This window comes from Micropterus dolomieu, linkage group LG14, assembly GCF_021292245.1.
Source record: "Micropterus dolomieu isolate WLL.071019.BEF.003 ecotype Adirondacks linkage group LG14, ASM2129224v1, whole genome shotgun sequence".
NCBI classification, from domain to species: Eukaryota; Metazoa; Chordata; class Actinopteri; order Centrarchiformes; family Centrarchidae; genus Micropterus; species Micropterus dolomieu.
The window spans coordinates 24,547,752-24,571,370 of NC_060163.1; the positions used below are offsets into that span (position 1 = coordinate 24,547,752).

Here is a 23,619-nt window from a genome sequence, read left to right on the forward strand (position 1 = left end):
ACTCCAGGAAGATTCAATGTGAAAACACTGACGAGTCGCTGCTTCTGTCCAGAGCTTAGCCATCAGGCACTTCAGAACTCCCACTGATGCAAAATGACTCAAACTTCCTGCAGCCATCTCTCTAAACAAAGACCAACACAAAATGCTTCGTCTGTGTTACATCCAGTCTAGAGCTGTTTTTTTTTTTTTTAAATGTCCTGTTGATATAGCAACTGCAGCAACGACCTCAACGAAGCTCCATCTCATCATCAACACTTACGGTTGGATGCAGTGAGTGACTCCAGATCCTAATTGAATGAAACAGGGTTTGAAAGCAAGAAGAAGAAGAAGAAGAAGAAGAAGAGGAGGAGGTCTGGCAGCCCAGGTGTGCTCGCTCCATCTGGAGATGCTGCACTGATGGTTTAACGTCTGGGCGCCTTGTTAACAGGACGTCACAGGTTCATAAGGGTGTGACCGTGTGTGGGTGGTTGCCTGACTGGTCTTTCATACAGGCTCTGGCTCAAACCTCCCCAGACTGGCTTATAGCAGTTGAACCCAGTCAGAGTGTCTCCTGCTCTGGACAAAGGTGACTCCAGGCGATGCCTCTGATGCATCATGCCTTTTTTTACCCCCTGCGAACGCTTGGGAACGTGTGTGAAGCTCTGAGCAGCTGACGCACAAAGCTTTAAAGCAATATTTAAAGTCACAGCGGTGTGTAACGCCCCCTGATGTCATAATGAGCTATTAAAAGTAAAACTGAAGGTGTGTCTCTTCAAAAGAGGAACAACAGGGCAGGAGGAATAACTGAAATTTCTCACATTGCTGTCTTGTGAGAAAATACAAAACACATGTAGCTGTGGACAGATGTGTCATTCAAAACACAGCCCTGAATGCGTATCACTCAAACACACACTCACACAAACACACACATATACCACCAGTGTGTCCTGTTTTGTTGAAACAGGGTGTGACACTGCTGTGCTATGCGGCCCTCCACCGGCGGCCTCTTGCTGCCTGCCTCCTGGTCTCCACTTTCCAAAGCAGCTTTGTTGCACTAAAATGTCAGTTTCAGCCCCTCCTACATGCATTTACACAGAATTTACACAGACAACAATAGTAACTGGAAACCGACACTCTGCTAACAGGTACTAGAAAACAACCAGAGAGGGAACAACTGCAGCAAGTCTGCACAATCCTCTCAATGTGTTACTTTAATGCTATTAAGTTTTTTAGAGTTAGCTAAAATATCTGGCATTAAGCATTTCTAATTTTGAGATGACTGTTTTTTTCATTTAGAGTTAATATGCGTGTGCGCGTCTAACAGTTTTTGTCAATTAGACCACAGCTGCAAGGATTTGACATAATAACCAAAGGAATAATCTTAATTTCAGGCGCTGGAGTAATTAGTTGATCAATCGATTAACACAAATTGAATCATCCACAATTCTGATAATCAACTAATCTCTTAAGTCAGTAAATTCTCTCTCAGTTTTCTGTCCATTTCATGGACCAAACAATGAACCAGTTATTCGTGAAACTAATCATCAGATTGATGGATTATACAAGTGATCATCAGGCGTTTTGTACCAGATGTGGTGGTGAATGGATGGAATTTGTACAAAGGCTGAGAAACAACTTTTGCAGAAACAACAAATAGCAGCGCATCAGATTTGGACTTTCTGCACTCCTCAGCATATGTTTAAAGGAGGACGAAAGATAACACAGTGAGCAAAATCCAAAGTGTAGCCACATTATAGCAGGACCGACCAATTCTGGACATTTTAACTAATATCAATATTTGTTTAAAAATAACTCTTTTTTTGTTAGTGGGAGAATTACAATTAAAAATGCTTGTCAATGTTTTAATTGGAACACTTTGTGAATGCCTTTAGACATGCAGTGTCTTTAGCACTGATTATTTTTACTCATCAGCTGACATTTACATAAATTCTGAAACAGCTGCAATAAACTAATATCTGCCTATACTGAGTCTAAACTACCAGGGACAAGGACAAATGTCCTGGAGTAGATTTACTAAGACATTACTAAGTAGACATTAATAGGAAGGAAGAAATTCAATATTTGTAGGTACTTGAAACACAGCTGCTAGCCTGCTGCTAACACTGCTCGCTAATCTTAAAATGTCAACAACACTGTAAGTTCTGTTAATCGGTGTGCACAAATTATGAATTTGAGAGTACAAGTAGGCCTTTTAGGCCTTTTCTCTGCACTAATGGATCCAGATCCACATCAAAAACTAATAATGGTCTAACATTCTTCCACATTTTACTGACATTGGATTTATGTGATAACAGGATGGAAAGCAATAACTACAGGTTCCACATGAAGAGGATCAATACATACTTTCATCTCCATTAGATCAGATGATTGACCTCAAACAATGTCAGAACAAAAGATTCACTGTGTGATTACAGTGAAGCGACATCATCCTTTTTCTTTCACCACGAGTGTGAACACTGACTGAAAAATCTTCTGCCTTACAGCCTTCAGCACTGAGATCATGAGACAAGAGGCAGCATGCTCAAAGGAAGAAGATTTATTCTCCAAAACCTCTGCACGCATATTAAGCTCAATGCATCGCAGTCCCTTATACACACACACAAGCGAGACACACCGTCCCAACATGAATAATGTGGCTGCAGGAACAGATTTGTATGTAAAGAGCAGTAAGGTATAAGAGGCAGGTATTGGCGGGCTGCGTCTGGTGGTGGTGGTGGTGGTGGCGATCCAGCAGCCACGCATGCAAATCAAACTGACAGGCAGCTCAGTGCTGCATGTACAATGACATGTCTGAACCAACAGGAACGCTGGATTCTGTGTTTGCAGGGCGGCACTGCTCGAAATCCTGCTGCCACTGACCGAGAAGAATAGAAAAGAGTAGAGTGAACAGAAGTGTAAGAAAGAGAGAGGAGGTGGGGGGGTCGGAGGATCAGAGGATTATGTAATCTATGTGGCTGTCGAGAATAAGCATGTGCTCTGCTTTGCTTCATAATACAAACGGGGAAAAGTATTCAAGTAGCAATTGGAAAGTAGCATTCAGTCACTTTATCGATTCATTGATTAACAATTCATCAATTAATTAGTTCAGTCATTATTTATGTAAAAAGGCCCAAGACGTCACTTGGGGGTGTAGGGACATTTCAATACATTTATAGAGAAATGATTTATTGATTAATCTTAAAAAAATATTAATTGATATTGAAAATCGTTTTTTGCAGCTCTGGTAGCAAAAATACTCACTTAGGTCAAACATTCACTATTGCACATTATTAAAAGTACACAAGTATTAGTAGAAACATGTACTAAAGTATAAAAAGTATGCAGAATGTCTCATTTCTGTGTGTTACATATAGTCAAAAAATATAAGGCTGCATGTAAGAATTATTTCATCTGTCAAATATGGTGGACCTCTTTGGTCCACACAGAAATATCTAACAACTACTAAAAGGTTTGACATGAACAAGTCTAGTGTCAATACTTTGATGCTTGACCAAATCCCTACAAAGCTAATAACATTCCCATCATCCTCAGCTGCACTTTGTGTTTACTGCTAAATCAGCCAAAAAAAGTTAAACTAAGACACGGTGAACATTGTAAACATCATACCTGCAATCATCATGTAACGATTGTCGCTGTGAGCATGTTAACACGCAGACGTTAGCATTTAGCTCAAAGCATCACTGTGTCGTTACAGTACAGCTTCACAGACTCGCTAGCGTGTTTCAGCACTAACACTATGTACAGTGGGGAGGCACCACAATGAAAACTCTTGGCCGAAGCCAAAACCGAATATAATGAAAAACTTTCCCAAATACTGAACAAAGTTTTTCAAATTTTTTTGCCATTTTTTACCATTGCATAAATTAAACAGTCAAAATGTGCTTTTTTTCCCCCCCTCAGTGTTTCCCACAGGATGTGGAGAGACTATTTACTAAAGTAAATTACATGTGTCCATTTACTTTTAATGGCAATATAATCCAATTAATCTTATTTCCATCCTGTATAGACGCCTTATTTTGAAAACCGGACGTTGTCACCTCGCACTAAATTCATCAAGTCCGACTGTTTGATAAATAATGTTGTATGCGGTTCTTGCGTAACATGAAGACTTGACAGCCTCTCTTCAAGTAGGACTCTCATACTATAACACTCGCCTTTGTAAAGAGACAAACTGACAGGATAAAGTCTCTAACCTGCCTGTCAGCTCGCTCTGGTCCTTTTCAGTTACCATAAAGGCTTGAATACGTGTGCACTCCAAATTTAGGTGCGGCTAGCTTAACTGTCTTCTCACAGATAAGTGACAGAAACACTCAAAGCGGTTCAGACCGTTTTTCTAAGAAGTCAGTCACAGATGGAGTGGATGTGCCAGAGACAGTTCAGCAGAACAGCATCTGCAAACGGCGATTATTGCTTCTTTCTCAGACACTTTAAAATGCTTCCACACTGCCAACAAGTCAACCTAATTGTTCGGTAAAATTTATTTGGTCTTTATTAGGCCTAGCCCTGAAAGATTAATTTCAGTTGCCGAACATTTGTGCATCCCTAATGTACAGTATACTATCATTACTGATGCATTAACATGTAAGGAGCATTTTAATGATGTATGTGGTGGAGGTGGAGCAGATTTGAACTACTTGTTTTTTATGGAGTAAAAAGCTACAATATTTCCCTCTGAAGCCGTGAAGTAAAAGTATTAAGCAGTATAAAATGGAATTACCTCCGGCTGACTTTAATACAGTTAACGTACCTAAATACGCTCCACCAAGCTGAATAGGAAACATGGTGAGCAAGCTAAAAATATCCCATTTCAGATGTTCTCCAGATTTGGTTGCGTAACTCAAATACACAATTCATTCCTTTATTCTTGCTGAGCTCAGCATCAAACTTGCATACTGTGGTAGGCAATGTGGGTTAATTAAAAGCAGCAGTACATATCATTGCCAGTGATTTGCAGCACATGAGCTCAAGTATGCAGTAAAATGCCAGATTGAGGCCACAGGAGATGGGTGTCTGTGCTCCCAGTTTCTGCCACACCCGGCATGAGCATGCAATCAGCCTTGTCATGCACGCGTGTCAGTTTGTGAGCAGTGAAAGCAAAAAATAATGCTGACTGGAAGGTTTGCAGGCCAGAAACAGAGACCGGGTGCACGCGGAAAGCCTCGGTGCGTAAGGGCAGGTGATGGCCGGCCTGCGTGATAATGAGCCCTGGATCACGTGGACACGCGGGCCCCGCTGCTAACCCACACATGCACTCCGGCTGGAATTCCAACAATCCCAAACGTTCCTCAATGGAATTCCACAGAGCCAAGAGACGACAGATCAATCACAGGAGGGTGGAAGGCAGTGAAAAGTGACATAAAGGAAGGACACGAAGAGACAGAGAGCAGCACACAGGGAGGGAGGGGGGCCGGCTGGTAGCAGAAAGAGGTTTGAAAATAACTCCAGCCGGAGCCCAGGGCTGTTTGGCCCGCTCTAAGCACCCTGGCAGTTTTTGAGATACTCTACACTTCCAAAGATGGCAGCTCCTTTAAGTTACAGCTGTTGGAAGCTCCTTTGGGAATCATGCCGTCATCGGCTCACGCTACACTTCCTGTGCAGTCGCAGAAAGAGGAGAGTGTCCGAGTATCAGCTTCATGTCGCCTCAATGCGAGAACGCTGCCTCCACTGACTGAATCCAGGGCAAACACCTGAGACCACAGAGGCACGGACGCGACATGTACCTCGAGGCCCAAATAAAGTGAGAGATAACAGAGATGTTGCAGGTGCATCTTGCAAATGAAGGCCATAGCAGCAGTGGATCAGAATTACCGCTTTAACATGAAGATGTCGCCAAGCTCTTGCCTGGATAAAATAGCTTCATATTTTTGTTTGGAACTTTACGTATATTGAGAGCTAATATGAACTGGAGTCAATGTCTCATACTGAGAACGCACAATGTAACGGAGCCCTACGACAATGTTGGTCCATATACGAGCACTGCACACATTCTACCGCTCACCTAGGGCTGGACAATAAAACAACAACAACAATAATTATCACAATGTAATTTTTTCCAATAACAATAAAACAAATGTTCAAAAGACTTTCAATAAATGTTTGATTTTATTCACTTCAATCATACATCATAAAAACGTTGTATTAAGATGTTGAAAAAAGACTGAAAAAAGCTTTTACCTAATTTTACAAAGATTTTATCATAATTGTTTTGAATTTTCTACCTCAGATTTGTGAAGTGATCCACCGTTTGGCCTCAAGCGTTGACCATAAAGAAGAGTTTAAACCACGACTGACCATCAGGTTTCTTCAACTTTCACTTAGGAGCAAAAATCAGCCTTTCAACTCGAAAGAAATAAAGATTTGGTACATATCGTGATAATTATCGATATTGAAAGGTATGAAACTTTTTTGGCCATATCGGCCAGCCCTATGTTCACCTAATCTACTGCCAGGAAACATGTGGAAATCAAGAATGAGTTCAGGAAACTTAAAGAGAGCCAAACTTTAAATCTCATTATGGTTTTACAATCAAGTATTGTTCTGTTTTGGCCCCATTCAGACGTGCACTACATTCTGTGACTGCATGTCAGTCAGCACCCAATTTACTTTTCTGTAAAAGCCACAACAGCGAACTGACTGGGTCAAACGTAGTAACATTTGTAAAACTTCCAACACAGCTCAAGCCCGAACTGCATGCATTCCCATTAAGAGGCTACATGATGCACATGGTTCATTTATTATAGGATCCACCAGTGAGAAACAGAGTGGAGCGTCCCTTCCACTCAGGATGGCCAACAAACAGGCTTTCTACTGCAAAATACTTAAAAGACGGAGTCACTTATGAAACCTCTAACAGACATCTGCTCAAATTATGCTTTCCACATCCACGTAGCCCTGAGGGTCTGTGTCACGTAGATTTCTGTCTTATATCATCATTGTAAATTTAATATAAGACAGATCAAGCATTCATCCCCAATTTGCTGAAATACAATTTCTGGCCAATGAATGCCGCACTGCTGGTGGGAGCTGGTGATGAGTTTTTTTATTCAACACAAACAAAACACAAGTGCTTTGGAAAAAAACAACAAAAGCAAACAAGTGTTAAAACTGCTATTGGACCATGTCAGCATTAAGAGTACCTTCAGATTGCTCGCATGCAAGTACAACAGCACCGTTCAGCTCAGAGAAAATAGCTGCCTGCAACCGCTTTCTAAATCACGAAATATTTTGGAATAACTAAATTCACATTGGGCTGAGAGACAGTTTTGTCATGAAATGCATGTGCAAACACATTTCCCTCCAGAGTCATTTTAGCTTCAATCTTTCTATATATTTTTCAGACAATGTAAACATACATGCATACAAACACAAGGTTGTATCAGTTGCAGTGAAAGCCACTGATGATAAAAGAAACATAGTATACATGCACCGTGCAGTTAGAGGGAGCAGATCGATCTGCACCTGAAATAAATAACGTAATAAGTTGCGTTCACTATCTTGATTTGCAAGGCTGTGCTACGCTGCACCACCTGCTGCCATCATGACCTTTTTAAGCTTTATTGCAAAAAGCAGAGTCACAGTAATATCTCCCAATTGCATTATACACCTCTGCACCTTGCACACACACCTGTGACAAAGTGGGAAAATAAAACAGGAATAGTTTGAAATATCCTAAATATTGTCACTAACTCTTGCCATCAGAGAAGTTTTTGCAGTCTGAATGCATGCATGCTTAGTCAGTCCCTCAACCCCCCCACCCCAAAATGCTCTGAACAATTCTGTTATTGCAGCGAAAAGGCCGCTATAGGCCTGGAACTGGACCAACAATTGGCCCGTTGAAACAGCAAATTTAGTATCTGTGCAGCTGAAAACACGGCCTCCATTTGCATGACAAATGGGACGTTTGTGGAGGGGTGTGAGGGCCGGCCGAGGCTGCAGGGGGACACAAGCTGGGAGGACCGCTGTCACTCTGCCATCGGCCAGCCGAGCACACTACAGCACTCAGCACAGTACAGCGCACAATAATGAGGGCAAAAACTGTCTGGGCCTCCCTGGGCAGCGATCGAGGAGGAGACACAAGACTTAACATGCATCTGTGCCAAATGATATGAGAAGGAAACCAACTGCAGGATGAAGTGACTTAGTTCGGTCTGGCATCGTTTGATTTAAACACAAGGACAAGTGCTAATTTTAGGTTTGCAGATTTGTACTCATTTCCTTCAAGTTATTATGAACCACTCAACAAAACAATCTCAAGTGTTGTGTGTTGGTAATAAATGGTAAGGTTTCATGTTTACTTATTCTTTGATCAGAGAGCTCCGGATTTTATTCAAAATTAAAAACTTTTTAACCAATTTTACACTATTTCATTTAGGCAAAGTTCTGCTTCCTGTGTTCAGACAAAACTGAGGGGGGGTTTGTTATAAGCAGAAATTCTAGCGTCTTCATCCAACAGTCACGAAACCCATTTCCCATTTATTTGGAGTCATGTTTCTGTCCTTTTAGCTCTGGTTTGGTCTCCACCAACTCCTGAGAAAAATGTCTGAGTCTTTAGCTGTTAAACGCCTCACTTTCTTCACCAGCCACTCGCTAACTTGGTCTGTCTGCTGTTTGGTGCTAAGCAGGTAGAGTACAGAGAGTTTATCAGTGCTTTTTCATTAAAAAAAAATCAGGGGCCATAAAAACAAAACAACAATAAAAGACACTAAAATGCTCCATAGAGCTGACAGGAACTGCAGAGCTGGATGATCATTTTCTGTGGGTTCATAACTACGAGCAGCCTCACATTAAATCCACTGTCAATGTGAAAATATTAGTAACTGCTGCTTTAAAGTAGGCTACGGTATGGAAATGCATATTTTTTAGTGGTACCAAAACTCTGGAACCAAAGGCCGTTACCTTTATTTTAAAGTAAAACTATTACTTACACGTGAAAACAATTTAATTGTCTATATTAAACAATCTTAATTAATTTGCATTTAAGCGCAAACAGGTGGTGCCCTGTACTCCAGGGAGCATTCGTAAAAAGCACTATGCCCTGTTGTCCCGTCAGTAAAACTGGACCATTGTTGTTGGTTTCTTTGCTAACGCAAACTGGAGGAAAAAAGTGAGCCGTGCTGAACAGATAATCACAACAAACCATCTGAGAAGTAACGTTTAGCACCATAGATTGTGAGTTAAGGCAAGTTAGTTTTCCTGCCACAAATCCGAATCAACTGTTAGCAGCCAGCAGCCTGATAATCAGACTGAAATGCCATTTTGTTTCACTTCATAATACTCAACATACCGGACTTGTTGCAGTAAAAAAGTGGTTAAAAAAGGGAACATGAGCTAACCAGGCCTTTTCCTTGCCACTCAAATGAGGCAGAGGTACTTTAACTTAATAATTCAAATTAGTCTATAGTATGCGTTATATCTCATATGTTCAAAGGTGAGTTTTTGAAAAACAGACAGCTGTAGCAATGACAATTCTTCTTCTAATCAAGAAATCTGAAGATTTTGTTTCCCGAATTAATCATTTAGTCAGACAAAAATGAAAAAAGTCCACCACAATCTCCCAGATCCCAAGGTGACATCTTCCAAATTTCTTGTTTTGTCTGAACAACAGTCCAAAACCCCAAAATATTCAATCTCCAGTGATATGAAGTTGAAAAAAAGCATCCTCACACTGGAGAATCTAAAAACCAACAAATGTTCAACAAGCATTGTTGCTTGGTAAATAAAACATTTTTTTTTTACTTTAGGGATGCAAATATGTGCTGATTATTTTTTCAATTAACTGTTCTGGTCTATAAAATACCAGACAACACTTTCCTGATGCTCAAGGCCATGTCTGTTTTGACTTTACTGTCACATCAGCAGCAGAAAAGCAACAAATCCTCACAAATGACGAGCTGGAACTGAGATCGTTTGGCATTTTTACCTTGAGAATGGCTTTATGATTAATTGATTATCAAAACAGTACTGGTTATTTTTCCTTTCTATTTACTAATCATTGCAGCTGTAATTAGTTATTTGTTTCAACATTACTAAAGAGTCATGCTTTCACACAGCTGCCGCAGAGCCACATCTTCGGCCTAGAGATGACCGACAGGTAACGTCAGTGGTAAAGTCAAGACAAAAACTTAATAATAAGTGACTTATCAACCAATCGATTAATCGACTATTCATCTCAGCACTATGTATGTACATGTGCGGTTTTTTGCACCGTACAACTTCAATGAATGACAACAGGAACCTACTTTTGCTCTCAGGAAAGTCCCAAAGCGACTCATTCATCTACAATAAAAAAAAGGTGCGTTATTCATCACAAGATTATCTGGCTGCAACAAAACAGTTATTCTGTGGGTGGACAACTGACTGTACCAAATAAACTGTGTGGCTCTGACCATCAGGGGCTCTCTCTCTTACCTGTTCATGTCCTGTACAGCCTCTGAGTGTGTGTGTGTGTGTGTGCGCTCTACATGTTGTGCAATGAACCAGCCTCACTTTGGACTTCTTGGAAAACACGCAAAGGGGAGGAAAGAACGCCTGAGCTGCTTTCACTGCAGCTGTTTTTTCTTTGCAAAGCTGCATTCACTGATGAACTTAAGAAGCTCTCAGGCTGCAGGAACGCCACTCCACAGCTCCTCCTTGCTGCACGGCGATAAGTTGGGGTCAAAGTGTGACATGCATGCTATTGTATGCATGCTGAGGAAAAAGCCGAACATCAGTGGACAAGCACCCAGGGGTTCGACACATATCCAGTTGCCTGGACAAAAGCAGCAGCTGACAGAATGGGACTTTTTGCTCGGAGACTTGTATTTTAATAACCTAAAGCCCTAAAGCCCCTTGTACTTGAACTCACCACCACTTAAATGCTCACAACAGATTCTATTATTAGATTTCCATTTTCTACCCCATAAGCAGAAACAAATCTGCTACCAATAAACACTCAAACTTGACCACTGACAGCTGCATGTGTGTCACGTCATGTTGCCGTCCTGCGCCAAACTACGCATATCTGTAGCACTGCACGCGATACGGCTTTCATTATTTACCTTGAACAATGTGCATGAGCCAATCATCAACTCGGGCAGAGTTTATTATAAAGAGTTGCAGTGTCCATGTCTGTCTCGTGACTATTAAAGGCGCCCTGTACCCAACATCCCTTCCAGTACGCTGCAAACATGAGTGAGTACATACACAGCATCGTCTTACCAGGAACTGTGCAAGGGGAAGATCTTAAACAGGAAATGCAACTGACCCTTCTAAATCATCTAACTTTAAAATGCACCGGCCGTGCTCGACGTGCAGCGGTGCATGTTGCAAACCCTGCAGCAGTGATTGCATATCGGTAGTTTTGCACAGATCGGTTTAATATTCTTACCTCCCTTTGGCTGAGACATTTCCCCTTTGCTTTGATGAGGGGGAGGGGAAGCACAAAAGACTTTGCCTTCTTTCTCACTCCCTCCCTCCATCGCCCTCGCACTGGAGCTTCAGCGGCTTGCTTTGCAACAAAGATGCAAAATACAAGCCTCGATCTTCATGCACTTGGAGCTTTTTTGCGTCCGAAGCGTGCGTGTCCGTGCAAAGAGCGATCTTACAATTGCACAGCCCCCACAGGCGTCGGGAAGCGAGGTAATTTTGCAATTGCACTGCAAAGAATTCTCCGCAGCACTTACATGATGGGCCAAGGCTGGCAGCTGAAAGCTCCCTAACTTGGATCAGTGTGAGCCCCTGCGAGAGAACGTTCTTCCTGCTTGGAGCGCAGAGGACACTGGGAAATGTAGTCCTAGGAGTACTACAGCGATTAGACAGCGGACTTGTTTGCATCTCAGTGCTGGTTTTGTTTTAACTGGCGCTTTGTAACGAGGTGTGGTGTGCAGCGGTAAAAAGTGTAAAAAGTATTATGCTTTGTAGGATGCATATTTATCCGGCTGATGTTGTAGGGCCTACTTTGCAAATTAATGAAGATGACTAGCTCATGAAAAATAATACATTATTGTAAATTACACAACTTTCAAAAAAGAAAAAGAAAACTTCATTACAAGTCCTATTTAAGTCCTGTTTTCAAAACTTGACTTCAGTGAAAGTACAAAAATCAGCTAAATGTACTTTAAATATCTAAAGTAAAAGTAATTAATATAATATACCATATTATTGGAATGCTATTAATTATTACTAATATTGTTCATTTGGTCAAGGTGTAGCTGGGAATAAGGAAATTATAACTATAGCTTTCAGATAAATGTAGTGAGAATACCTGTTGACATTTATTGCAAAGTACAATATTTCTGTCAGATGAAGTGGCACTACTTCAAAATTATACTTAAGTATTTAAATTACATTGAACCACTGCCCAACAGCAAATAAATCAATATTTTATTCATATAAGCTTCATCTCTGCTCACATGTTTGTGTAGCAATAATCCTATAATTTATACATTATAATTTAACACACCTCAACTTTTGTACATTGTATACATTTTCCTGACAATACTGCTGTAGCGTATACTTTTATTTTCTAAATGCAGGACTTTTGCTTGTAATGCATGGTGCTATTGCTCGTTTGCTTCTTAAATAACATATTGTTTGTCCATAAAGTCTTTTTATTATTTCATAGTTCCTGGAGTAGAGATCTCTTCTCTGTAGTTCTTCCATCCCAATCAAAGGTTTTTCAATGAAAAGTTTTTCCTGACATGTATCCATCATCTAGGCATAGAGCATGTCACATGTTGTACAGATTATTAAGCTTTCTTACACAAACTAGTACTTTTGGGCTGTATACAAAACATTGACTTAACTTAAGTAAAAGACCTGAATACATATTGCTAATGAATTATTTTTGCTTCTGATGGAGAAGTGATGAAAACCTGAATTCACACGACAATCAGGACGATTCTCACTTTACTTTTAAAACTTTCGTAAAAATCTTTATTATCAGATAACATTGATTAATGAAACAGTGAATCTAGATAATGACTTCAATCACATTGACGAACTAATGACAAGGTAATGTGACATCTACAGTGGTGGCTTACAAGAGTGGTTTTATAAATATATGATCACTAAAGTAAAGGAAAATGTGCCCTTTGGAGCACCTTGAGTGCAATCGCTGGTTTAGTGATTGGAAGTTTAAACTTTGCTAGATTTGGTTGAAATTTTTTTTTTTTATTTTTTTTTTACATTGACATAATTTATTTTACATTTAATTGCTATATTTCACTTTAAAGCAAGTCCTAACAACATGTAGTCATAAAAAAATGCTGTTGAAAAAAAGGTTATATGTATCTTAGACTTTAGTCCAATTTTAGACTAGACATATAAATATAGTTTGACCTGCAAATCACCAAATCAGTGCTTACTGATTGATGAAAGACAACAGTCACCCCTTAATTGTAAATGGGGTATAATAGCACCAATATATAAAAAATAATACAAAGAAAATGTGTCAGGAACAGAACCTCAAGCATGAAGGATAAGGCTGACAATATTCTATATTTTTCTTTTGTCAGCAAATCCCATGAAAGACCAAAACCAACAGTCTGCCTGTCCATATTTTCTGACTTCCCCTGTGGTTCTCAGCCCCAAGCCCACTGCTTTATACTGAAGACATAAGTCTCTATAAACAGTACACAAATATATAGTGTCATCTTTACAAAATCTTTATTCATTTGCTAGAACAGCTGGTCACTGTAGTTTTTATCAAACATTACTCAAACACGAGAAAATCGTGCATTTGTTGGGGACTATTTTCAGCAGCGGATCAAGACACGTTTGGTTCTCTAATGAGTATATGTGGCAGCAGGACAGTGTTTATAAACCACAGTGTTTGTGATCATGATAATGAATGAACACATCGCCTCGAGCGCAACAGTGACGCTCACTGATGTGTGTTTTTTAATAGTTTTGGACAATAATGGAGCTCTGTGGCTAAGAGGAAGAAGAGGTATCAGACTTTGATGCACAACAGTACTTGTTAGCGTGTACCTGTTGGTCTTTTCATTGGATTTGATGACTAAAAAATATGGAATAGCACCAGACTTGTTTCATTTTACACTCAACATGATTCACAAAATGCTCTCAGACCGTCATCAGTCAGGCTTTGGTGTTTTAGTTGCCCAATGAAAACAGCAGGTGTGTGAGACAAGACAAATGATCCAAACATCACGCACACGGAGGATTCAGATCCATGACCTCGTGAAGTGATATGAGCGAGATGTCGCTTCAGAGGTTTGGATTGTGTGTGGTGAGGTAAGGTGGCTCAGAGAGGAGGGTGGAGGGTCAGTTCTTGGTGGTTATGAGGGTTTGGTACAGCGGCTTCACCACAATGTGGAGGAAGAGGGAGCTATCGATGAGGTATTCAGATGTCCGCCGGTATAGGTCGGCTTCGGCCAAGAAATCACCGTTTTCCTCCGTGCTCTGGTGGAAGTTGTAGACGTGTTTCACCACCATCTTCCCCTGCTGCTGAGCCATCACAAGCACTGTCTTCTGGAAGTTCACTCCGGCGAAATCTGCACTGGATGTGGCCGGCGTGATGATGATGCGAGGGCGCCCTCCCTCCACACGTGTTGGCTGCATGGCGCCCGTCTCCGTGTACATCGGCCTCATGCTGAGGGGTAACCAGCGTGGTGAGAACAGGGCGTTCCAAGTCACCCGCTTGCTGGCGTCGTGGCCGCTGGGCCCCAGCTGGGTCTGGAAGCTGGTGCTGCGGTCGTCTCGCGTGGGGTTGTTGATGATCCAGGGTGACCCCCACACTGACGACAGGTAGTTCCTGGGCATGAAGAGGCTGCAGTTCACGTCGAAGTATTTGGCCATGTGCAGTGGCGATGCAGAGTGAAACTGGTAGGACATGTACAGTAAGTCGCGCACAGACTCCTGATAGCGAGCCAGGACTGAGGACTGGGTCTGCAGACGGAAGAGCTCCCGTGGTGGCATCATGGCGTAACGCACAGCTCTCAAGGCGTTCTCTGCTGTCAGGCCGTCTGGCTCATTATGAATAATCCAGGCCTCCAGCGCTGCAAAGAGCTCCATCTCACTTTGCAGGATGAGGTCTGAGCGCTGCAGCAGGGACATGAGCAGCTGGCTGCTGATGGTCACCCACTCACCGCTCTGCAGGAGCGACGACAGGTTCCAGGCCATATACTGAAGACAGCTGTCCCTCAGAGTCACGTCCCCGGTCTGCAGGGCGTACTCGTACCAGCCCGCCACGTGGCCTGAGGAGTAGTCTCGGGCCAGATTATGGGTCATGTACTCGGTGATGCCCTGCTGGAGACCCATCACATTGTACTTTGTGGCCAGCTTGTGTAAAGGTGTGGCCTGGTCCAGACGCAGAGAAATCTCCCCACAGTACAGATACCTGCTCAGAGAGAGGAAGTAGCGGTTCAAGCATTTGAAGTACAACATTTACATTTTGAACTTACTTCCGTAAAATGACAACATGCATACATAATGTGACCATTTGACCTAAAACTGCTGTTCCAAAAATGTCTCACCCACATCATGAGCCACAATTTTAAAGCAGCAATAACCTATTTTTTTGGCCACTTGGGGGCAAAAGAACGGTACAACAAGCTGAAAACAACCCTCACCTTATAAAGTTGTTGGCTAACATTATGCAGGAACAGTTGCCTATCTACACATCCAGCAGACAGAGCAACATTATCATCCCATTGTAGTCGTCTATGTCCACCCGATTCTCTCCTTTTAGCTCGGTTTTGGTCTCCACCAACTCCTGAAATAAATATCTGGCGCTAAATGCTCCACAGTGTTCATCTGCTACTTGCTAACTTTGTATACCATTTGGTACTTGGCAGGTAGTGGATAGTGGGTTTATTTGAGCTTGTTAGCTGCGAACAAACTGCCTGTTGCTTCTGGAAATTGCGCTTTCCAAGAGCAGTGAGACTTAACCAAACAGCAAATGTGCTGCAAAATCAAAACAATGACTTAAAAGAGGCTACAAAATGTCGTAGAGAGTCGTTTTTCAAATTACTTATTATTATTAGTGTTATTGCAGCTTTAAAGAGTTGTATTTCTCTTAGACTGAATTATGTCATTGTCAGGTGAAATACAGTTTTATTTTTAGCATCCTGTGAAATGCAATATAAACAAGAAGGTTTTCTCAGTCTGACAAAAGGCAGCTGTACCTTTTGATCAACCTCATTAGTATCTGAGATAAAAATAGGTTTTTGTTATTGATTGTTGTTGCAGCACAGGCTCCCCAATGTCTTACTGTTACACCACAGGAGCTGTTATTGAGCAAGCCAGCAGTTCACTGATTGGTTGATTTGTTTTATGTTGAACTCATCAATGATTGCTTGTCTCAGATGTAGGGCTGCAGTTGCAAAGTTCATCCCTCTAAAGGGTGCGATGATAAATCAATCAAACTGGGAAGGCTGATGTGACGCTCAAGGACATTCAGTGTGACATCTCCCTCATGCTGAGATGAAAATATCTTCTCCTCCTGTCTCACCTGATGAACTTGTCAAACACAGCTGCACTGTCGGAGCTCTCTTTCAGGACCAGCATGCTGCTGTTGCGGTTCAGCAGCATCTCTTCAAACACGGGGCTCTGCAGGGAGAGCACCAGCGAGTGAGCCTGGATCACCTTCACTTCGTCTGCGTTGGGAGTCTCCACCCTGAGCGACACGTCACTGCCGTTCCCCTGAACCAGCAGGGCCTCCAGACGCTGCACCAGGGTCAAAGAGTGGCTGATGGTGTCCCCGCCGCTGCCACCTCCATCCTGGGCCCCGTCAACTTTCATGCCTGGTGGAGGATGAATGGAGGCGTAATATTTTGAGTTAAAAGACTTGAAAACAAGTAGATGCAGTTGGCTGGAAGTGAGAATTAGATAAAAGTAAGGCTACAAAAATTTTATACCAGATTAACAGAATATAAAAGTTGACTTTCTTAGATGAATGTACAGAAGTTTAATGTCAGTACATTACTGGGACAGATAGTGGGGCAGTATCATCCCAATCCATGCCATTGATCAGTCCAGCTGCACACGCTGTCTGGATAATGAAGGATTGTGGGTCACGTTTAATTAAAGCTTTGTCTCAGCTGAGGTGGTTGTAGCAAACCACCCCTCCTCCACCTCCTCTCCTCTGCAGAGTAACTGGAACTGCGGGGATCTGAGCTTTGGGTTATATCAGCAAAGTATGGTTCCTCTTTCCGATTCATGATAAGCACAGGCTGGACTAAAAGCACAGTTTCCCGTGCAGCCTGTTCACATAGAAGTAGTCAGCAGCAGTAGAGAGTGACTCAGAAAGTTCCTTTGTTTGGGTGCAGGAAAAATGTTTTCACCAAGGTCGAAAGCCTAAAGGAAGGAAGATGTTAAAAATATTGGTTGACACAAGAGAATAAAGTTTAAATATTTTGAGAATAAAGTTGTAATATTTAGAGATTTTAATACTTTGTTGTAGTAAACAGGCGAGAGCCATCTGATGGTTGAATGATATTTTATGTTTTACTTTATTTTAAAGGCTCTGCCCAGCAATATTAACATTTTATTTTGACTGCTATGTCCTCTCCCTAACATCACAATAATTCAACAGCAAACTGTAAAAGTCATTTATACCTGCCACATTAGTTAACAAGTTAAATCGGATCTGTGTGGCAAACACAACAAAATATAATACATTATATTCCAGCCACTCCCTCCTCTCTAAATTGACGTGTTGGTTCTGTTAGCACTTGATATATTGGGTATAATAAAAGCCAAATACAGGAGACTGGACTGTTCTCCTCTCCATATGGCAAAGTCAGCTATTAGTAGATATGATGTGACTATAAACAATATAAGAGTAGGATTGGAACTGAAGAAGTCTCTCGGATGAGGGACGAGACGTCTTTAAGTATCTTCAACAAAGTCCAGTTGCCCTTGACTTTAACCTTCCTTAGATAACTATGATCTGAAAGACTGAGAACCTTCACAGACAACGGTAGGATTAATTAAAATATAAATCCAGGGTGACAAGAAAGCAAAGACCATCCACTGCTGTTCTCCCAAAAAAAAGCTAGTAAGAAAAATAATAATAATAATAAGATAATCTCAAAAAGTAGTTCCATCCATCCATCCATCCATCGTCAGCCGCTCATCCTGCGTACAGGGTCGTGGGAAAAGTAGTTCCAATAAAAAAATATTTTTTTGTAATTTGGGTGACCAGACCTTTAAAAGCACTACCAAAAAAATCCCCATCACATTTATTTTCTTGAAGAGAAATCCATCCACACTTACTAGTATTCTGAAAGCCATATTAAACACTCAACACAGCAAAATTACCACCGGCACACACACCCAGAGTTCTTAGAAATGAATCATAACTCATCCCAAATAATAACTACATCAGGCTACAAATTATTCCACACCACAGCATCCTGTTTAATGATATATGAGGCTTTACTAACTTACCTGCAGCAGCTGCCCCCAAGTGCAGACAGAGAGCCAAAAACAGCATCCCAACATGAACAACTTGTTTCACCATCTTTTCTCTGTCCGTCCTCTCTGTGACTGGATTCCTGTTTCTGCCGACCTTGCTGTGGAGGACGAGGGGGTCTGTGTCTGAATGTGGGATAGGGGGTTCTCCTCGCCACATCCGGCGCCCACCACACACACACACACAGAACCTCATCGATTGGCGGGTGGAAACAGGCCTGGGTTGTTTCCATGACTACCACTTTGATTCTGACTTTCCTATCCTTGGGTATTAACGCTTGCTGCCTGACATTGATTCGGTGAGGAGGCCGCGGGGACTCTCAGACAGCTGTGGACTGGGAGATGCAGAACATCTGCGATGTTCAGGGTTCAACCGAGTACAAACACTTTTGATCTTACTGCAGGTCTGCAGGTGAAAACTAATCTGTACAAAGATAGACTTGATCACAGGTTTTATTTGGATCCTTTTAGCTGTTGTGATCTGCAATATCTGCAAGCACTGATCATGAACCACCAGTATTAAGTTTGAGTTTGGGCAGCAGTTACAGATGCACATGCAGTTATGTGTGTCACCCAGTTCAGCCGATGTGCGTGACACAGCAACACGAGCAATTTATTCACAGCTTCAGGCTACAGCACGTTTTATTGGAGGGGTAAGTTGTACGATCAATATTTCTCTTTTAATGATTTTGACTAAAATCCTCATAACTTTTTTTAAAAAGTATCACAAATCAAAAAGCTCAAACTCTGTTCAAGAAAATAAATTAGCAAGAATGACCCTACAGCTGATTTCTATGATGTGTATGTTTATGTGATCTTTATGGATGTGTTTCGTGGTGTCATGTCAGTGGTTGTTGACCCCGGTGTGTGTGCATGGATCACATGTGTCAGAGTCGATGGTGCCTGCCAGTAGGTCAGTCGTTCAATTAGTGGCCCCACTGTGATCATGCATAATGAGTGTTTGTTCTTTCTGTAAAAGGTTTACACTACTTACTAAAAGTTTACCGTGAAAAAACTGAACTTTTTAATTTCCTTCCACATTTTGGGGCAGTAATAGTTGTTCAGTGTTGTGACCTTTCCTTCCTTTAAGGGCTGTTTGACCCAAATAACAAAAGAACACATTAAACGTTTGCTCCTTCACCTCTGGCGGTAACCAGTCACGGCAGTTTTCGGTCCAGGTTTGTGTCGACATGTTGACACATTTGTCTGTAAGGCTGACTCCTGTGTCAACAGAAGGAACAGAGATGAATTTTGTTTGTGTGCGCTCACAGGATTATAAAATTACATTTTACTGACTTTAACAACCACAAAACAAACAACCTGAGCCATTTGTTCCTGGAAGTCTAAGCATTGTCTGAGAGATGAAATCCCAGTATAATCTGGTCAAGTTCAGTGAAATAATTCTATTATACTACTATCAGCACTGACTGACTGTTCTTCAGTCTAAAAGTAATGAAGGAATCTTAACTGTCAACTATCAATGTGGTAACTTCAAGCAACGTGTCCTTCAAGTTCTACCCAACATAACAACAGCAATGACCCTATACTTTTATATACTATATACTTGTATTTTATTTATATTTTTACTTCCTCTGTTTATCTGTACTTACTTATGTCCATGTGCTTCTCCAACACCTGGATTTCCCCTCTTACTTTCATTGGAACTTCTCTACAGAGGAAATAGTCCCTATAAAAACTGTTGACAGTGTGTGCTGTGAGAATCTCAGATCTCACAAAATGGACATATAAAACCACTTCTGCCTGACTAGAGGTTAATTAGAAAATGTGTTTTGTTTTTTGTAATTCAGGTGAACCCAGCGTTTAGAATTGCATCATGGCCATGGTTGGACTGGGCAACATCCATGCCTGTGAGTGCAGCACCAGCCATGGCGTATGGTGGTGTATCTCATACCTCCTGTATAAGATACACCACTGGAGGGCAGACAAGCTGTATCTCACCAGCAGTCAAGTGATGAACATATTCATATTATTCAATACTAACCATCAAGACTGCTCTTTCACTGTACATATCTGTCCTGCAATGTTATGGTTTTAAGTTCAAAATAACACAACAAAGAAATATACGTAACATGAAATGGTGACTTCACATCTACAGCATGTGATCACATTAAAGCAAAAGAAGGAAAAGAAAGAATGAACATTTGTAATAAGTGGATAGTGTTAGTGAAAAGTGGTGTTTGGTTGGGGTAGAATGAGGTGTTCACATGGTGGGAATGTGCAGTTAGACATTTAAAAAGCTGGCACACTAAAAATCGCCATAATAAAAGTTGTCGTAGTAAAAGGAGGGGAAAACGGAGGCAAAAGGAAAGATTGAATTGGTAAATTAATAAATATGGATGGAAAGTTAGATCCCAGTTGTCAGCGCAGTGGGTTCAAAACCATCTACTGCTAGTGAGGAAACCTGTGGCCCCAGAAACTAAAACACATTCAAGGATAGGGCCCAAATTATTGTCATTTTTGAATAATTAAGTCACCAATAATATTTAATGGTGAAGGTGAGTGAAGATAAAAAAAAAACAAACAATTACATAAAACAATAATAAGCAAGACAATCAGTTATCCCACAGAGAAAATTTAAAAAGTTGTAAAAGATCTTTCATTTCTTGTACATGATCTGGTAATGTGTGCTGATTGTGTCGTCCACTTCTCGAACAATAACTAATGTTCTGTAATCACATGGACTCAGTATTGAGGATTCATTCTTTCACATAGCTGCATTAGAGCTGACAGATTGAGGTAATTACGTAGCCATTTGTGCTTGTTTGTTTTACTGAAGAAAAAAAAAAAGCAGCTCTTTTTTGAGTGAATAATGCAGAATCTGTGCCAGATGGAGTCACTGCCTTTGGACAAATAACATAAACCGATGTGATATCAGTCAACAAGATAACCAGAAGATATTTCATGGCAGGGCACAGAGTTTTTGGTTATTGCTGAAGTTACCATGAGAGCAAGCTGTAGCCAATCTAACAGTCCTGCCGTATGATCAATATATATATTTACATTTAAAGTCAAGTTTATTGTCATGTGCATAAGAAGCAGTGCAATAAAAAGCATGAACTCTAAAGACAGAAAACACAAGTAAATGTACAATAAATACATAAATACATGTATTGTTTATTACTTATTGATGATTGTATAGTTTGTGTTTGTGTTAACATGATTTGGAAACTGGCGCCAATAAAGAATTGAAGTGAATTTAAAGATTTATATTTCAACCTTTATTTGCCCTCAAAACACACATCACAAGTGTGCAGAGTTTATACTTTAAAAACAGAAAAACTTTGTCATTGAGTGAAGCATGAACCAAAAAATAAAGATTCTGAGATTTTTCGGCAGGATTAGCCCGTTATAGAGAGAGCATGAAGTCATGACGAGTGTGTGTCTGAGCGCGGATGAGATGACAGTGTCGGCTGTAGAGCTTCTAATGTTACAGCCACTGAGAGTCTTAATGCTTGAAAACTGCACAGAGTGACAGTTTGGAAAGCTGAGGTTATGGCAGCCGTCCAGACCGAGGTGACCTGCGTGAAGAGCTCTGCCTGAGCATCAGTTTATCTCACTGCAGCAGCCCCATTAGCTCTTCCTTTCTGTTTTTTCCCCTTGCGACAGCACTCCAGCTGCAGAGGTTTCAGGGTTGTTTGCGAGGGATGAGCTGAATAGAGGCAGACGGAAATTTACTATTAATCTGAGCCGCCAATAGATTCTGCAGGTGTGAAATTTGCTCCATGACATATACAGTACATCCAGAGATGGTCATTATGGATTTCAACATGGCCTCCTGATGTAAATCCACAATTATGTAAGAAGCGTGAAGCAAATAAGTACATTTACTTTTAATATAGAACATATTTGAAATGCAACTTTCCAGCATTATATTTATCTGATGGCTGGAGTTCAGCGTTTGAGAGGCTCAGAAAGAGTTTCAGGTAAAAATGTCAGAAAACTGGATTTTATACTGAAGAGTTTGACATTTTAGCTTTTCCTGCATGTAATGAAGTGTCTTTCACAAATGTCTCATTACATTTATTTAGTTAAAAAAATTTAAAAAGGAAATCTTTTTCTAATCTGGCCACTCTAGTTTTAAATCAAATGTGATTAAAACAGGAGGAAATCATTGCTTATGAGTGTCAAACTGCAGAGATACTGGTCAGACGTGCTGAAGGAAATTGGGAGGAGTACCCAATTGGAAATGGACCCAGTGTCCTTAGTATTAGGGCTTCCAAATAAGAATATAACTACGGCAACCAACAAGAGACTGTATAATATGTTGACATTTGCTACTGGAAAAGAATATACTATTGCAGTGGATCTCGGATGCCAGCCCCTCTATTCAGGGCTGGCTTTGAGTTTTATTTCAATTGATTCCATTGGAGCATCTTAGGGTTTCCTCCACTCCAGGTCGGATCAGTTTCTTGGAGTTTGGGGGCCCTACCTTAGGTCTCTGGAGCCTGGCCTGGCAAATGCTGTGTGGCGGGGAGTCTGATTGGATGTGTCTTATTTGTTTTTTTTGTTGTTGTGAACTTGAGATATTTGTCTAGGTTGTTGCTTTAGCTATTGTTGATTGTTTCTTTAGTTTTTGCTTGTTTGTTTTGTTGGTTGTGTTTTGTTTTTGTATTTGTTTATTTATTTTATTTGTGTTTGTTTGTTTTTTCTCTTATTTGTGAATTGGAGTTATGTTTTTGCTTAAGTTAATGTTTGTGTGATTGTCTGTGGTAAAAATCCATTAAAAATAGGAAAAAAAAAAAAACAGGAGAAAACAATGCATTTGTTGTTTTCAGCAGGGGATTAATACACCTTTGGCGGTCAAGTGAGCATTCTCATCTCAGAGCGTCATTACAGACGCTTTCAGACAGCGTGACAAAGCGTAATTATTTAAACGCTAAAAAAACTTTCAGCATCCGTATGAAACGCCGCAATTTGCAACGTCGCAGCAACACAAAGGAGGCTAAAGCTACAGCTGTGACTTGCAGGCCGGTCGACATGCGTAAAGTCGCTGACTTAGGTTTAGGCCCAAACATTTCTGATGGTTATGGTAAGGGTAGGGAGCTTTGGGGAGCTGTCAACTGAAGACGGCGATAACAAGCTTCTAGCAGGTTCATAAAACATACTATATAAAACTCAACAATCCAGCAGGGACTGGCTGTGAAGCTCGGTTCTTAAAGGGAGGCTGATTGGCTTGATGACGGC

At 41.0% G+C, this 23,619-nt stretch overlaps 3 protein-coding genes across 8 annotated transcripts in view; 1 reads left to right on the forward strand and 2 right to left on the reverse strand.

Annotated features, from left to right (window-relative positions):
- The window catches only part of map2k6 (mitogen-activated protein kinase kinase 6), a 29,328-nt gene extending 17,502 nt beyond the window's left edge, over positions 1-11,826 (reverse strand). The window contains exons 1-2 of one of the 4 annotated variants that reach the window (XM_046068777.1): positions 10,486-10,587; positions 10,239-10,275 (exon numbers count right to left, since the gene is read on the reverse strand). In XM_046068777.1, coding sequence (XP_045924733.1) covers positions 10,239-10,275; positions 10,486-10,572 — 124 coding nt within the window. In that variant the 5' untranslated portion in view covers positions 10,573-10,587. Of the gene's footprint in view, positions 1-10,238; positions 10,276-10,407; positions 10,449-10,485; positions 10,588-11,365 lie in introns of those variants that run through there. The other 3 variants (XM_046068779.1, XM_046068776.1, XM_046068778.1) reach the window with 3 other exon arrangements.
- Positions 1-23,619, forward strand: part of LOC123982851 (zinc finger protein 502-like) — a 441,737-nt gene that overhangs the window by 194,346 nt on the left and 223,772 nt on the right. The window lies entirely within an intron of this gene.
- On the reverse strand, positions 13,628-17,055 carry btbd17a (BTB (POZ) domain containing 17a). Of its 2 annotated transcripts, none has more exons than XM_046068770.1 (3): positions 16,920-17,055; positions 16,451-16,742; positions 13,628-15,337 (listed from the first exon to the last, which is right to left on the reverse strand). In XM_046068770.1, exons 2-3 carry the CDS (start codon positions 16,738-16,740, stop codon positions 14,263-14,265), a joined length of 1,365 nt encoding a protein of 454 aa, XP_045924726.1. In that variant the 5' UTR covers positions 16,741-16,742; positions 16,920-17,055; the 3' UTR covers positions 13,628-14,262. The 2 variants fall into 2 exon arrangements, with proteins under 2 accessions (XP_045924726.1, XP_045924725.1); XM_046068769.1 differs by having other exon boundaries at positions 16,857-16,997.

What these genes read in the sequence shown, in the direction of transcription:
- btbd17a (XM_046068770.1), bottom strand. Translation starts at nt 16,740, where the DNA reads ATGAAAGTTGACGGGGCCCAGGATGGAGGTGGCAGCGGCGGGGACACC. An exon ending in GTGTTTGACAAGTTCATCAG is followed by an intron (nt 15,338 to 16,450) that starts GTGAGACAGGAG and finishes CTCTCTGAGCAG; the next exon opens with GTATCTGTACTGTGGGGAGA.